This window comes from Urocitellus parryii, chromosome 1, assembly GCF_045843805.1.
Source record: "Urocitellus parryii isolate mUroPar1 chromosome 1, mUroPar1.hap1, whole genome shotgun sequence".
NCBI lineage: Eukaryota > Metazoa > Chordata > Mammalia > Rodentia > Sciuridae > Urocitellus > Urocitellus parryii.
Window position 1 is genome coordinate 157,340,530 of NC_135531.1, and position 16,446 is coordinate 157,356,975.

Here is a 16,446-nt window from a genome sequence, read left to right on the forward strand (position 1 = left end):
CCTTTCCTGAGCAGAAACCTGCTACCCATGTCTTGCTCCATTTCGGGTATCAATCGGTGGTGTTGGTATGATTTCTGAGGGGTCTGATACCACAGTGGGCTAGGTACTACAGTAGGAAAATGAGATGCCTGCAGTTGGAAGTCACACACTGTCATTTTTCACTAACAGCCAAATGCAGGTAACTTGTGCAAACTTCAGTCACATCACACCACCAATCCTACGGAAAGGAAAAGGCACCCAGCTGGGGTTTTCTGTGTGGCAGTTGGAACAAAGAAATTAACAAGCTGGTAAAAGTAATTTAGAGCGATCCACAATCTCTACCACACTAACCCACTCCTAATAAAACGATAATGATTTCTTTCATGAAATGGTCACTCTCTCTAATAGGGACTGCAATCCTGCTCCTTGATTTTTTTTTTTCTTTTTCAAGGAAGCATAGAAGTTTCCTTAAACAGGGCTTCAGACAAGGCAGCCTTTTCAAGGTAATTCCAAGCAAAGTTAGCTCCCAGATCTGATTTTTTGCATTTCCCCCCTTTCCAATCGAGCCATTGACAATAACAAGCATTCCATACCTATGCATCTGGGGCAGCCAGCAGTTGTGACAATGGTGGGCTTTTCACCCCTACCCCCCCCCCCGCCAACACACACACCCATGCAAGCTCACAATCCCAGCGCTCCGTTAAGCCAAAGCTTTAGAAGTAAACTATCGTCCAAGAGGCGAACAGCGTTTTCTCTTAGAAGATCATCCATCACACACACAAATAAAACCTTCCCACATCTCTTACCTTGAAGCAGTGGGATTACCTGCCGGAGATGTCCCCCCTTCCTTGCACAACAAGCCAGGCTTTGACCAGCAGCAGAATAACTCCGAAAGAAAGAAAAATAAGTCCTTTATATTGTAATTTTCACTGTTTATATGCAAGAAGTGTAGTGGGTCTGCTCACGTAGGAATAAATAAGCCGAACAAACTGCACAGCAGCGACTGTGTGAAGAGAACGGCCCTCTAGTGGCCACAGGCGGAATTCTTCCAGGAAGGGAGAGGAGATGGAGGGAGTAGAGGAGGCAGGGGATCGTGGTGCGCATACACACACGCGCACACACTTGTACACCCTTTAAGCCCTAGGATTTTGTTTACATCCAGCTGGCCAGAGGTATACACAGGAAGTAAGTTCATTTCTTGACTTAATGGACCTGGTGAAGTTGGCAGTGCTGGGGCTGTTCAGTCTGGGTTGAAAGGGTGAATAATTTCAAAACTCACCACCCGCTGTTGCCTGAGCAGGAGAGAGGAACTGGCTGCAGACCATGCAGGGGGTGTGGCCCCGTGTAGACGCTGCCAGTCCCCTCCATGGAGCAGACTGGTCACTGTTCCTGAGAGTCCCCGGTGTCGGGCTCTCTGCCAGATCTGTATGTTTCCTAAGCGTTTACGGTGAATGTGGGGGTCACCGGCCAGCTGGGCTAGCTTCCTGTGTGAGTGACCCGCTTAATCATACTGAGTCCCTTGCTTAGAAAGGCCACAGGGCTATTTTGAAAGCCTCAATCATTTTAAACAAGGGGCCCACATTTTTATTTTGTTCTGAGCCCCACAAATTGCCTAGCTGGTCCTGCCAGCAGGGGAAGCAGACGATCTCAACTGAAAAGAACCCAGAAGCAAAGGACAATCTGTATCTTTGGGAGCCACTTTGGTGAACAGGAGCCTCAAAGACATTTAATCACCCTAAAGGGTTCCTGAGGAGGAATGCAAAAGGGGTCTCCTGGGGTCACCAAGGATGCTGCCCCACCACGGGAACAAAATTGTCAACCATCGGCAGGTATTAATGTTTGCCATATTTTTTTAACAAAAGAACTTCTTTTTATATAAACAAAGGTTAGCAGTGTGTGATGCCAGCCCCAGTTTTTGGTTCAAACATAAAATTTCCAAGCCTACCGCCTCCAAACATAAAACTTCTAAGGACTCTTGGAGTGGGGGTCCCTAGAGACACCGGCATGACAGTGCCAGTCCATCACCAATTGTCTGCACTGGGCTGGACAACAGCGGACCCACCTCTGGCCAAGATGGCAGCCCCCCGGGGATCGTACAGGGGCAGTACAGAGTAGCTTCTCCTGGCTGCTGGCTCAGTGGCCAGTGCTTCCTTGACCAGGTCTCCCTCCTGTTGCCTGTAGATATTAGCATGAGTGGAAGACACACCCTAAAGCTGACCCTGCCAGTCTGGGAGAGAGATGGCAAGAGAGACCAAGCTGAGGTCTATGGTGCGTGAAAGGGTGTATTCCCTGCCTGTCTGCTCCCAGGGATCCTTCCAGACCTCTCCAGCTCTCCGCCTCAGTTTCCCTCTTGTCTGAATCCTTCAGGATCTTGAACTTTTTCTCTCCTGGATTCAGACATGATTTCCCAATGAGACCATCAACTCTTGGACAGCAGGCTCCATCCCTTCCTTTCTTATCCCACCCTAGGTTGCCGACTTCTCTGGCTCCTTCATAATGATCCAATAACTGGTCCCTCCACAGGGAACCTTAATGTATTTCAGGGTGGTCTCAGATCCAGTGGATCCTTTTTTTGCTTATTAGCGCATGTCAGTTCTACAGAAGTTCAGGTTTCCTTGTGGCACCTTGGTACATACAAATAAATAACTTGCTTTGATTATCAGATCCTTTTGATAAATCTCTAGTGGGAGACTGGATGGGTGGATGGATGGATGGATGGATGGATGGATGGATGGATGGATGGATGGATGATTGCCCCACTTTACAGATGAGATAACTGGGATTGCCCATGTAAAATTATTTAACAGAAAGTGAAACCGACTCCAGGAGCCCCACCTCGGCTGAATCTCCCAACACCCACCACTGCTTTTTTCCCAAAGTACAAGCAGCAGGAGAGGTCCCGCGTCGGCTCTTCTTTTCATACCTGCGGTGCTTGCTGCAGGGGCATCATAAGTGCTCAGTGAAGGCTGATTCCATGAAGGCGCTGTAAGGAGACATTTACCCCTAGGCAAGTTTCACACACTCATCCAGTGAGGAGAGAGTCCCTGTCCTTGGACGGCTCTGTGACACTTGCTGGGGAAGGTTGAGCATTTTCCAGTTTAGAGTCAAGGAAATGGGAGAGATGAATCCCATGGTCCTTTCTCACTCGTCCATGGTATTTTTCTTTATGTCTTGCAGAGTCACTTCGTGGCATGTATGACGGCCATCCTAAACCAGATGGGTGACCAACACTACTCCTTCTACATCGAGACCTTCCACACCAGCTCAGACCTTGTGGTGAGTCTGAGAGACGCTGGGGATGGAGGGCGGGTGGGCAGGACATGACACCTGGCTCTCATGGTTCTCATGAGTTTAGGACACAAAGACATCCCCGCAGGTCTTGGGCGTGTTTATGAGCATGTCTGATTTCATGTCTCTTGAATTTCTCACTCTGGAACACGTCATCAATCATGTCAGAGTCGAGTCACGGACATCTACCATGTGATCTAGATGTGGCTCAATAAATAGGTGCTGGTGAATCTTGGATGCTTGCAGCCTAAGAGCAAGAGTTGGAGTCATGCAGTCTTGGATTTGAATCCTGGCTTTTTCACCAGCTAGCTGTGTGACCAGGGGCAAGAGAACCTCTCATAAGCCTCAGTTTCCCCATCTGTAAAGTGGGGATAATTTGATTGGGTTTCAGGGTATGCTGAGGGGCTTGGGTGGGAGCACTGTGTTGCTCACATTGTGAGTACACAGGAGAGATAGCTAGTATTAGGTTATGATAGCGCATAGAAGAAGTTGGCCTGAGCCCAGGTCTCTTTTTTCTTTCTTTTCTGTGCTGAGGATGGAAGCTAGGGCCTAGCGGATGCTCCTCAAGTGCTCTACCACTGAGCTACATGCCCATCCCTGAGCCTCTTCTAGCCTCTCAGGACTCAGCTGCTACAGGACCACCACCCCATGCCCCATGGCCATCGGGCTCTGCAGCAGATACAACAAAGAGACCCACCCCCACTGCCCTGTCCCAGGGTGTAGCAGAGGACCCTTTCCTGACGGTGTGGCCCTTTGTCACTCACCACTTCCAGGGGCAGGAGTCCTGCAGCTAGGAGCTCTCTTAATTCTCCTGGGAAGACCAAGGGTGCTGAACCTGGACCACCCTCAGAGAGTGGCCCCTCCTCAGGGAATGACTGGGAGCCAACACCCCCACCCCCAGCGGTGGGCCAAAGCTCTCCTCTTGGTAGTAGGGTTGGAAAGAAATGGAACCCTTTTCTGGATACTCAAAAGACAAATAAAAGGAATAACCCCAGTTTTTCTCCCACCCCCACCAAGTTCTTTATGTCTTGGGACACGGAAATAGGAAAACCAGATTCCTAATTTTTGATCCTTTATGTAAACAACGATTCCCGGGAAGGAAGGTGGGGAAGAGAATTCTTACTTGTTGAACCTATGCACTTTCTTATCTGATTCTCCTAGCAGTATGACATGAGTGTTAGGAGTCACCTGCTTCAGCTCTACAGTCTTCTTGACAAAGGCTCCACAGCAGTACAGGACCAACATGCTCGAGGTCCACCTTGAACCTCAGCTCTGCCCCTCACACTACATGCATCTTCTCAGTCAGAAGCCACTTTGTCCATCTGTGAGCCAGAAGCCTTCTCCATCCCGTAGGAAGGGGGTGTGCCTGGGACGAGGGCCACACTTGCCCAGGTGACATCAAGGGTGAATAACAATCTCCGCCATTAACATCTCCAGCATTAAGGAGCTCTTGGCTCCAAGCCTCTGTGCTAAGCTCCCAGGTGCACCTACCTAGTCACCGTGCTGACCCTTGGGGATAGATGCTGCCCCCATTCTACTGATGTGGAAGCTGGGACTTAGAACACTGAGGTCATTTTTCCTAGAAGCAGAGACTGCTGGGAAAGAACCAATGCCATCTCCAGAATTTTGCAATTTATCTTAAAGCAGTGATTTTCAAATTATGTTCTTTCTACTTTCTAGCCGCACTCTGCTCTCTCTCTCTCTCTCTCTCTCTCTCTCTCTCTCTCTCTCTCTCTCTCTCTCTCTTTCACATACACACACACACACACACACACACACACACACACACAGAGCCCATCTACTTTTATCTATTTCAAATATTAGGTTCCAGGTGAGATTTCCTTTGAACAAAGAATTCTGCAGGCAGGATGATTTGAAAACCACTGCTTATGGAAAGAATTCTGAAGGGACTCCCTCTGGATTTTAGGCTTCACCTAAAGCATTCAAGCGATATGGTTTTTATTACTTCCAGCTCAAGAGGGTCACAGGTTCTGGGTCTTTGCTATCTGGATTTGTACTGAATTTGTTTTCTGCAAAGATGGAGGCCAAGTTTGTCCCACTGCAAAATCTGAGGGAGTGTGTTGAAGTCACTTTGAACCTCTCCAAAGGAGGGAAGGAGAGTCCTCGTTCCTATGCTCCCTCTAATCTGCTCATATGTGTGTGTGTGTGTGTGTGTGTGTGTGTGTGACAGATGAAATAGCTGTGTTTACACCACTGCTAATTAGATGCTCATTTAAATAATAGTTTATTTGCTAAATGGCCTGAGATGTGTTCATATGGTGTCGATTATTTTCTGCTCAAATACATATTTGGGAAGATGATTATAAAATTGCCACATCGATGAATACATTTACTTCTTTATTCTCAAAGACAGAATTAATAGTGCTTTATTTTGAGATTATCTCCTTATTCCATATTCATGTTCTACTTATTTGCAAAAGAGCCTCTCAGAAGCCAACTTTTATGCTTCTATTTACAATACATGGCAATGAATTTCCCTGAATTAGCTTCAATGAAGAATTGATCCCCTTACCTTTCTGTCTCTCTATAAAAAATAATAATAAAGGAAACATTGTAACAGCCCACGGGACCTAGACACTTGAAGTCACTTCCTACCTGCAAGGCCCATGACTGGCGTGTTTTCTCCACTCTTTCAGGACTTCCTGATGGAGACTTTCATCATGTTCAAGGACCTCATCGGGAAGAATGTGTACCCCGTGGACTGGATGGCCATGAGCATGGTTCAGAACAGGTGGGAGACCTTCCCCACAAAGGCCACCTCCCAGGGCTCAATGAAGAGATCACTGGTAGCCATGAGGTGGGGATAGCTCCCCCTAGTGGGAAGAAGTTGAAGTGCTGACATATCCTGTCCACATTGAAACCAGGGGAGAACTTCACATTCATCCTGAATTACTCAGAAGTCCCCCACTCCTTCTCTGTTCTTGAAATCCCAGTTAGGATACCACACTTTGTCTCTGAAACCTTCCCTGAACTCTCTAGACAGGCACGTATAGGGAAGAATTTTTAATTATATTATTTCAAAATTTATTAAAAATAATCAAACATATCCTGTGACCTATGGTAAAAGAAGTGCAGGAAGTTGCATTGGATTAAGCAGCATTTTCCAAGAGAGGATTTAGGAAATAGAGTTTTACCGATGAATCTGTCTTCGGAGTCATTGGTGTGTTGTAACTGGGGTGTCTCTGGATGTGCACATCATAGCTATGAACATCTTATGGATTGTCAGTGTAACCCAAGTAGAGCTCACACCCAACATGGCCCAGCCCAGCAGGAGATAAAAGTTAATTGTCAAAGATTTCAGTATTTACCATTACGTCTCTACTACATTTCAACACAGTGAAATTCAGATCCTGACACTCGGCCACATCTTCTAATATTCCTTTTCTCCACTCCCCTGGATCCCATCTCTCTCACATGGTGAGGTTTCCCCTGGTCTCTCTCAGACCCTTTTTCTCACATCCCACCCATGATGACCTTCAGCGGGGCCTTCCTGGACCCTCTCTCCCCTTTCTCTCCCCCTTTCTTTGGCTCTCGTGTTTGCTTCAGGTCCCCCAGGAAAGCCCTTCATCTCACCCCAGCTCCCAGTTTATGACCCTCCACATTTTGCCTCACTTCTGTATCCCGAAACCCAAGTGCTGATTGGCAGAGAGAAAGGTCCCCAGAGGGTGGAAGAAGAGGAAAGTCGAACGTGCCGCAGCTGAGTTCTCTTTGGTGGAAGGGAAAGAGAGGAGACGAGGAACATTTACATATTGATGATTTGCCATTGATACAGCCTGAGGATTTCTATCTCCCATGCTTGGAGCCGACTCCAGCCCCAGCTGGCCCCCCTCCAAAGCTGTCCTTGCTCTCTCTGTGCTCACATGGTCCACCAGGTGACAGTGGACACCCTTGCCCACAGAGCTCTGGGGCCAACATCCAGGGCTGCTGGAGTGGAGGAGGGCTTTGTTCTGGAAGGAGCTGTCTGTCTGTGTGCCTCTGCTTCCCCTGGGAGGAGGAAGATCAGCCCAGCAGCAGGTGTCAGAGCGTCTCAGCTGGGCCACCTCCAGGTTCTCACTTCACACCACGCAGGTGCAAGCTGACTTCTGCAGGATTATTGTGCTGGTGGGAACTGGGCCCAGGCCACATGCTGGGTCAGAGGCAGGTCACTCCCCAGCCTTGTGGGCATGAGACAGGCAGGTGCACGAAGCCCAAGGCTCGGAGGGCTCCATGCTTGGTTTAATGCTCTGGTATCTCGAAATTCTTAACAATTTCTAGACAAGGACACTTGTATTTTCATTTTGCACCGAGCCCTCATAATTTTGTAGCTGGTCATATATTGATGACCCGTCAGTCACCTGGAGCTGCGAGGCAGCCAGCTCCTGCACTACAGGAGGGCCCTTTGCTTTTTTGCCCACTGGTTGGTAAGGTGTTGGGGTTTTGCCCACAGGCCTCCAGCTGAGTGGCCTGCACAGTCATTCCAAAGAAACACATGCGGATCTGTGGGCCAGTGCCTTGGAGGAACATCCCCTCCTGAAACCCCTGCTCGCTACGGACCTGAGTCTGTTCATCTGGAGATGATTCCTTGTTTCTCACTGCCTAGGAAATAAGAATAGAATTTTCTAGAAGCCGGAGAAAGCGGAAGTGTCTCCTAAATGGAAACATTTATATCTCTTAAGGATCAGCTAAGTACTACTGTTGCATTTAGTTACTTTTTTAAAAAAGTTGGAATAGAGCTTCAGCCTCCTAAGTTTCCCCACCTTGCCTTTCTCTGGCTTCTTCCTCACTGGTACAATAGGGACAGCAATAGTTCCATTAGATGGACTTTGCAGCATGAGGATGCAATGAGCTGTTCCCAGCACAATGCCCGGTGGCTGGGAAGAACTCCATGAGTCACAGTGCTGCCACCACAGGAGAGGACAGATGTGGTCTTGAACTGGAGAAGCATGTGCTGATGTCACCCCTCCACCGTCCAATGCCTGGCTTCTCACACACGTGGCTTGGTCCCTTTCCTTCACCTTCTGGCCACAGTGATCCCTTAGGATCCCGGCCCCTTGAAGTTTCCTCCCTGTTGTGCTCCTTCTGTGTCATTTGCTTCTGCTGACGTTCATCGCGTCCTCCTCCAGGTGGTAAACGCTTCAGGTGCATTTGCTCATTTCATCCCCCAACAACTTTACAATGAGGTAAAACTGTCAGAATCTGCATTTTTCTCTGTGAGGAGCTGCACACAGAATAGATAAGCAGTAGCCTACTCACAACTGCATTGCTGATAAGGAACAGAGAAGCCATTGGATCTGAGCCCTAACCTTAAGGGCACTGCTTGGACAAGTGCCCTGAGGCCCAAGGAAGGGGGGCCTTGCCAAGGACCCAGCTAGGTGGGACAAACAGGACAGCGGCCGGGGTGCCCAATGCCCTCCTCTCTTCTGCAGCACCTCAGCTGGTTCCTGTGGCCTGGATGGCTTCACTTGTTAGTCTGAACATCATAACAAACTTTCTTTCCTGTCTTCGTCCCTCCGCCTCCTCCTCTCTTTTCTCCCTGTTATCTATGTTTTCTATAAAATCTGCTTGTTTTTATGAATTTTCTCTCATCACTTATGATTTATATACACAAATTAGTCATCCATTATTTACTTTTGTGCGGGCTGGAGGAAGGAGTGGGGTTTTCCAAAATCAAATGTCGCCCCAGCTGTGTACCGCTTGTGTAGACAGATGTAATGACAGTCTACTGCAGGAGATGCTTCCTGTTAGAGCTTCCCCCCCCTCCTTTTTGTTGAGATGCAGCATTCAGTAAGATCTGATTTACATGACATGATTAATTTTTAAATAATCAAGTTCTTTAAAACACTATAAATTTACAGAATGGTGCCTAGGAAACTCTTTTTTCCCCCCTCTTCCATCTGTGCCTCGATCTGGAATTCCAGCATTTCTGGGGGCCTTGGGAATCTAAATGCATCCCTGAAGCTCCTTTTAAATGCAGTTGACCGATCAACAAATAGTTATTGAAAGTCTTAGGTGTCTGGGCTCCAGGGCGAACACAGATCAGTTCAAGCTATGGTCCCAGGTGGCAGAGGGCTTCCAGTCTAGTGGGGAGACAAGTGCACCTGTGGGAATATGGCCTAGTGCTGTATGGCCCCCAGAGACGGCCCAGAGGCAGCACAGAGAAGTGAGAACCTGTGACTTCCTGGGCTCAAATCCTGTTTCTATCAGTTAACTGGGCAAGATACTTAACCACTCTGGACTCAGTTTTCCTCCCCTTCAAGTAGGACTAGCAATAGTGCTTGTCACAGAGGATTACTGTGGGGACTGAGATGAAGTCATACACAGGAAGTGGCCAGAACAGCATTGGCACAGAGCCAGCATTTCCCAAATGCAAACTTCCATTTTCACTTTTATATGCTCTAGACGTAGCCAAAATGCTTCACGGAAGAGGCAGATCTGGCTGCATCCTGTCTGCATTTATCAGTGACATGTTTTAAGGTCTAATCTCATCTCAGGCCCATAACAGGCACACCGTAAGGGACACAGCAGTTGACCTAGGGAGCCCCCCGGGGCAGCCTAGAGCAGTTATCCAGAGGTCTCTGAGGGTGCTGAGGGTGAGGAGCACCATCCCCGTCCTCCTCCTTCCCTACGTGGATGTGACTGTTCCTTTTTGGAGTTCCCACCTCCTCCACCCACACCACCCAGACAGGGAGCGAGACCTCTATGGTTCCTTCTGTCGGCAGGCTCACCTCATCTGGATGTCCACAGGCTACTGGTTTCCCGAGTCTGGGAGTCTCCTGAATCCCTAACTAAAGCCCTAAATGATGCAGGAAATGTCACAGGCGCTTGGGGCAAGCCATGCCTGGTGCCCAGCTGGCATCTGCTGATTGACTGGAGCCTCATGGTGCTGGAGCTTCTGTGTTGAGGGAAGCGGCTCAAGGGCTCTGGGGAAATGGATGTCTCAGTGCCTCCTTCAGAGGGATGAGCCCTGCCCGCTGGCTGACTCTTTCATTTCCATCTTCAAGTTTGATCAGTAGAATTAACTACATCCCATGAGCTTTGCAAGGTGGGCAGGTGGGTGGGGTTCAGAAAGGCCCTCGCCCCAGCTTGGCAAGTCTCCCCAGAAGGGGCATGCCTTCTTTTATCCTTCTTTTATCACACCACACACCTGTCAACCTGTGGGTGTGTGTTGATGCTGTGTTGTCACTTCAGGGTATTATCAGCCTCAGATCTTCCTGCTCCAGAGATACAAGGTGGCGGCAGGTTAAGAATAGTAACGACGACTGACACGACTGACATTTATCGAGGACCTCTATGTGCTGAGGCTCTGGGCCACCAGCTTCAAATACTGCCTCTTGTTTGATCCTCACCCATGGCTCCTTTTACAAAAGGAGCAACTGAGATTCATGGAGGTCAAGGTCGGAGCTCAGAAGAGGGGTGGGTGGAAGGTTGACTGGAGGCTTGCTCCAGCCCCTTCAGGAGTCCGTGTGCACCTCTCCTTCCTGTGTCCCAAAGGAAGGATACATAGATGTCACAGAGGCTGACTCGGGAGGCGGGATGCGGGCTCAGCTGCTTCTGTAACAAGGATTTGTTCTGCTGTACAAAGGCATAGGAATCCAGGACCCCCAGTGGCCGCATCAACACCTCATGCGGCACAGCTTTGGGGGAGAGCAGGACTGCGTTTGACTTCTCTTTCTGCAGCTTCTGCCTGCTCACGATAGCTGACTTCTCTGCCCCTTGCTCGATGGCGTAGGATTTCTAGTTGCTCATGGAAACATCCACTCATGGCTTCCCACAAGGGCCCAGCCCATGGCCTTCTCCCTGGTCCTGCTTTGTGCCACTTGCAAGGATTCGATCTACTCCTAGTGGACTTGGGGGTCCTCACTGGGAAGAACTACTCAAAAGACCCCCCTCAGGCTGCTGGCAGCCCAAGGAAGACTGTGTCACCCCAAATGTGAGCCCAGGGTCCAGTCAGCTGTGAGCAGAAAGGCAGAGTGACAGGAGCAGCGTAAAGACACCTGGTGCCTGGAGGACGAGGGGAGGGGCACTTGGTGCCCCAAGTCCATGGCAGGCTACACTTAAGAAGAGCCAGCGGGTCCTGCTGACCTGCAAGGCCTTAGAGAAAGGCGGGGCCGGCTCTGCGGCGTGAACAGGCGAGATGGCCCGATGTTTCCGAGGTCCTCTCTGCTGCTGTTCAGTGGGAGGAACAGCAGCACCCGCCCGAGTGGGTAGGATTAAATGAACCAGTGTCGGCAGAGCACTTAGCACAGGGACGGTGTTCACATGGTGACTGCTAATGCCTCCATCACGGTCACCATGAAGACCATTAGCTCATGGCTGGGGTCGGGCAGAAATGCAGAGATTTCCTTATGCATGGTGGTTCAAAACCTCCCTTCTGAAGGCTGGGACTGCACAGGTCACTGGGAAAGTCACCTAAACTCACAGCTCCAAGATGGCAGCCATGTCGAGCTCAGAGAGCTCATGTGGGATGGAGGTGGGGAGGTGAAGGGGAAGAGAGGAGGGACCCTGCAGAGCACAGAGCCTGGTTCCTGATCCACAGCATGGCTGTGGTGGTATTTCTCAGACACAGCCTGCCAAGGATCATGGAAGGGAAGTGCTGGGCTGAGACTTGATAATGAACTTGGTTCTCAACGATTCAAGTTCATTGTTGAGAACAACAGAGTTGATGTGTTTTTATTCCAACCCACTTCACCACATTAGTGCTTAGGCTTTATGAGCAATTATTTAAAAAAAAAAAAAAGTAAAACAAGGAGGGAAAAAAGCCGTATTTTCCAAGTGCCCACGTGACCAAAGTGAAGTGATACTCTGTCTATAGAAGAATCTGAGGGACGGAAGGACACAGTGCCCGCCCTCAGCATAGGTGGATGGGTTCCTGGTCACTGGACTGTCTGGGAGAATGCCAGACAGGTTTCAGCTGACAAATGACTCTTACTGATAGCTTTGTGGCTGCTGAGAACATGTAAAACCCCTCATTTTGGTATCATCTTTCAGATTCCGAGATGTTTATACATAATATGACAGCCACTCAATGTGTTTCCATCTGGGGAATCAGATAACTAATCTTTAAGGAGAAAATATAGATGTTGTTTCAAAGGCATGTTAACAAGGGACAAAACAGCAAAACCAAAGAAATTTTCCTTTTGACAGCCCTTCAGGGAGGTGGACTTGTGGGATTCTTCCTTCTGCCCTTGTGTGGTCTTACCTGCCTCAGATATCTTGCTAGCTGCTCCAGTGTGTGTGTTGTGCTGTTGGCCCTGCCTTTGGAGGCAGAGTGGAGCCACCCTAGAGGCTCTGAGGCCATCGGGGCCAGCATGATGCTGGTGCCCCTGCACCAGGCCCTGCGCTCACCACTTCCATGCTCTCGCTGCTTACACCCCACATTACGGCATTGCTATTTCACAGCCGGCAAACTGGGACTTCAGAGGTGATATTAACATGTCCCAAATCCACCCAGACAGAAAGTGGCAAAACCAGAAATAACATCCATTTGTGTGTGTGTGTGTGTGTGTGTGTGTGTGCTCCACATTCTGTGATTCCCAACTCCAGGGCACCCTGTGCTTTTTGTTGTTGTTGTTGTTGTTGTTCAACCAACAACCAAATGTTTCACGAACACCTGGCCCAGCCACCTGGACAAGCAGTGTGCTAGAGGCACCTGCCCACCCTCTCCACCTACCCAAAATATACCAGTGCCTTTGCTTTCCAGGCATCTGGAAAAAGCCCTGCTTCTTTCTTTCTCTGGGCTCTTTCTGGCTATGGAGTGCTCAGCCCATCTGCAGGACAAATCAGAGTACCAGGATTTTAATGTCCTCGAAAAACTTTCAGCCAATAAGGAGCAGTTAGTGGTATAATAGCCCAATATGTTTGTCCCCTGGGAGAGGACCATCTGACTGCAAATGTGTTCTATAGAGTTTCCTAGAGACTCTCAAGCAGAAGAGTCTCAGTGATCACCCACAGCAACCATTCACTCCTCAGCATTTCCTTAGTGGCCTCCCACGATGGCTCAGGTAGTCTAGGTAGGTGTGTCTTCCCTGAATGAGTCACTCACTGAACAAGCAGTTTTCATTGGCTGCCGCATATCTGCTCTCCACTCCCTAAAATTTTACAAACAGATACACAAATGCGAGTTGAGCACATTGCAGTTGTGTTATAAAGCCTTTGGGGAAACTGAGGCAGCCTAAAGGCCCCTCAAACTCCAGTCAGAAAAAAATTGCAGACATGAGGCTAAGAGGAACAGGCTGGGTTTATTAAAGAAATAAGAAAAGCGAAGGGGGACACTCTCAAGGGAGAGAGCGAGTCCTTTCAGAGAGGAGAGAGACAATGTGCCTCTCCTGCACTCAGTTTTATTGGTGATCCCAGAGAAGTTTCCAGACAGTCCACCCAGGTCCACCACTTGACTTTTGACTGATGGCAGGGTGACATCAAATTTTCAATTCCCCACTGCAATGGCCACTCGAGGTCACCTGGGCCCATGCTGACCTGTTCTAATTGGATCCTTAACCATGCATTCTTATAGGTTTTATGGTTAGGAGGAACTGTCCTTATCTCCCTGAGTTTCAGGATCTGGTCACCAAAGTCTCCTGGGTTTCTCCCATCAACAATATCTCAGGCCCACATTTCTCCTGCAGATGACACGTACTTTGCTGAGGAATGTGTCATATCCTGTCCACTTAGGCCAGGCAAGGCTGTAGGTACATTGCTTTTTGGAAAAGAAAGCATATGGGGCTAAACACAGTGGGCCCCTTTTATGGAATTATTCTATTAATCTTATGTTCCCATCATCCTCATCTATCTGTTCCCTAACAGTTGAGAGACTACTGCAAAAATCCAGCTGAGAAAGGACAGTGGCTTGGCTCAGTTGGATGGCAGGGAGAGGACATGGTGTAGTTGAATTCTAGATCTCTTCTTTTTATTTTATTTTTTCCTACTGGGGCTGCTTTACCACTAAGCTACATCGCCAGCCCTTTTCATTTTTTATTTTGAGACAGACTTGCTAAGTTGCTGAGGCTGGCCTTGAACTTGTGATCCTCTCACCTCAGCCTCAGTGTTGCTGTGATAACAGGCATGTGCCACAGTACCCGTCTAATTCTGGATATATTCTGAAAGCAATGCTAAGACAGTAGGATCTGAGAAAAATCCAAAAGTCAAGGCATGACCAAAGTTGCTGGGATTTTCTTTTCCCCTCTGAGCAACTGGAAGAAAGGCGTTATCTTTCACTTAGATGGGAAGACCACAGTTTGGGGGTTGGGAGGGCAGGTATTAGGACGTTAGTTCCAGGCATGTGCCTCTCTGATGCCTATTAGTTAACCAAGTGGAATATAGAGTGGAGAGCTGGAATTCCAGTGGGAGAGGCCAGGGACGGAGATGTGAACCTGGGAGTCACAGGCAAGTGATTAGGGAGTACTTGTTCTTGAGGGCATCTCAGGTCCCCAGGGAAATGCAGTCTAATAGAGGAGACACACAAGTAGATCATCCTGCACCATGACAACAAAGGAAATCCCGGTGACAAAGACACAACAGACCCTCTGAGAGACAGCTAGAATGTGAAGTGTGGTGTCCAGGGGTGTAGGAAGTCACCTCAGAGTCTAGGAAGTGGTGGCGTTCACTTAGGTCTTAGGGGACTGATGGAAGGATCTAGACCATGACAGGCAGGCAGAGAAGGAGTGGGCATTGTTCAGGAAGAACACAGCCAAGTACTCAGGAAGCGACCTGAAGCACGGGGCCATGGCAAGAACTGAGCCCAAGGAAGCTAGGGTCCCAATCGTGGAGGCAGAAAAAGGGTTTAGGCTCGTCCTGTGGACACGGGCTCCATGGACGTCAGCAATGGTCCCTTTGGGCAAAGTGCTCTTGAGGAGGAGGGGGCAAAAAGATGGGAGACTAGTCAGTTGGGCTCTGCAGGGTAGAAGAAGAAGAAGAAGTGGCCATGAAGAATCTTTGGACAAATGCAAATTGACCACCGGTAGCAAAGTGTTAAATGTGGGCTGGGTTTGACCAGTATTAGGAAATGGAGGAGAAGACCCGAGGTCTTTATAGGAGGTTCAAGATGTACACAGAAGGGTGATTGTTGGAACATGGTTTGTAGCAAAAAAAAAAAAAAAAAAAAAAAAGCCAAGGAATCACACAAAGGTCCATCAATAAGAAACTGATTAAATAAACGGTGACACATCCACACAGCAGAACATTCTTCAGTGATTAAAAAGGATGATATATATCTGCGTTCACCATCATGAAAGGAGAGCACGATTTGTTGCTGAATAAAAAAAGACAGGCTATGAAGCAGCATTTATTGTGGAACGCCATTTATCAAAATGATATCCTTAAAATATCATGCATATGTATACGTCTGAGGAGACCTTTGAAATTATGTTCACTGAGCTGCTGATGATAGATTTCTCTAGATGGTGGGAGGTGGTGGAGTGCTATTGGTTTGCTTGGGGAGGGGTTGGTTTCTCGTTGCATCTTTTCTGGATAGCACGAACTTTCTGCCATAAAGTTCTAATACCTGAGACATAAGGCCCCGCAGATTTTCCAAAGGAAGTCAAATAGTCCATTCTTGAGTTCCCACAAGGCAAACGTGGCCCCAGGTCTTGACTCTGATAGGTGTCATCTGCCTTGGTCGCCATGTGCAAATCATCATTGGGTCTTTGAGCCTCTCCCTGAGGGAGGGTGAGGGAGTTTTGGTTTTGTGCAAAGTGGAGGGATGCCTGAGGGAGCATGCTCAGATGGTCTAGTAACCTTCTCCCCTCTTCCAGGGTCTTCCTGAGAGCTATCAACAAGTTTGCAGAAATCATGAACCAGAAGTTTCTGGAACACACGAACTTTGAGTTCCAGGTGAGTGTGAGGCACTGGAAGTGGCCGATACCTCTGACACCTTGGAGATGATTGCTCTGTCACACACATCCCAAAGCACAGAGACTGGGCCAGTGCCTCTGGGGATGTCCACAGGGAGGTGCAGCAGGTAGGAAGACAAATTCTTAGGCTTGACTGACTAATCACCAACTGAGCCACACATGCAAATGCATCCACATGATGAATCTGGTGCTCAGGGTGAGACCTGCATTCATTGTCAGCAGAGCAGGCGCCACCTTTCAAAAATATATCACATTTTTCCCCCTTTTCTGTCCCCTCGATCCTAGAGGCAGCTAGCCACAGACACTGAAATGTGAGTGACAGTAAAGCTCACAA

At 48.6% G+C, this 16,446-nt stretch overlaps 1 protein-coding gene across 1 annotated transcript in view; it reads left to right on the forward strand.

The window, feature by feature from the left end:
- Nucleotides 1-16,446, forward strand: part of Dock2 (dedicator of cytokinesis 2) — a 402,443-nt gene that overhangs the window by 294,236 nt on the left and 91,761 nt on the right. The window contains exons 28-30 of the mRNA XM_077797775.1: nucleotides 3,157-3,255; nucleotides 5,925-6,019; nucleotides 16,014-16,092. Coding sequence (XP_077653901.1) covers nucleotides 3,157-3,255; nucleotides 5,925-6,019; nucleotides 16,014-16,092 — 273 coding nt within the window. The remainder of the gene's footprint in view (nucleotides 1-3,156; nucleotides 3,256-5,924; nucleotides 6,020-16,013; nucleotides 16,093-16,446) is intronic.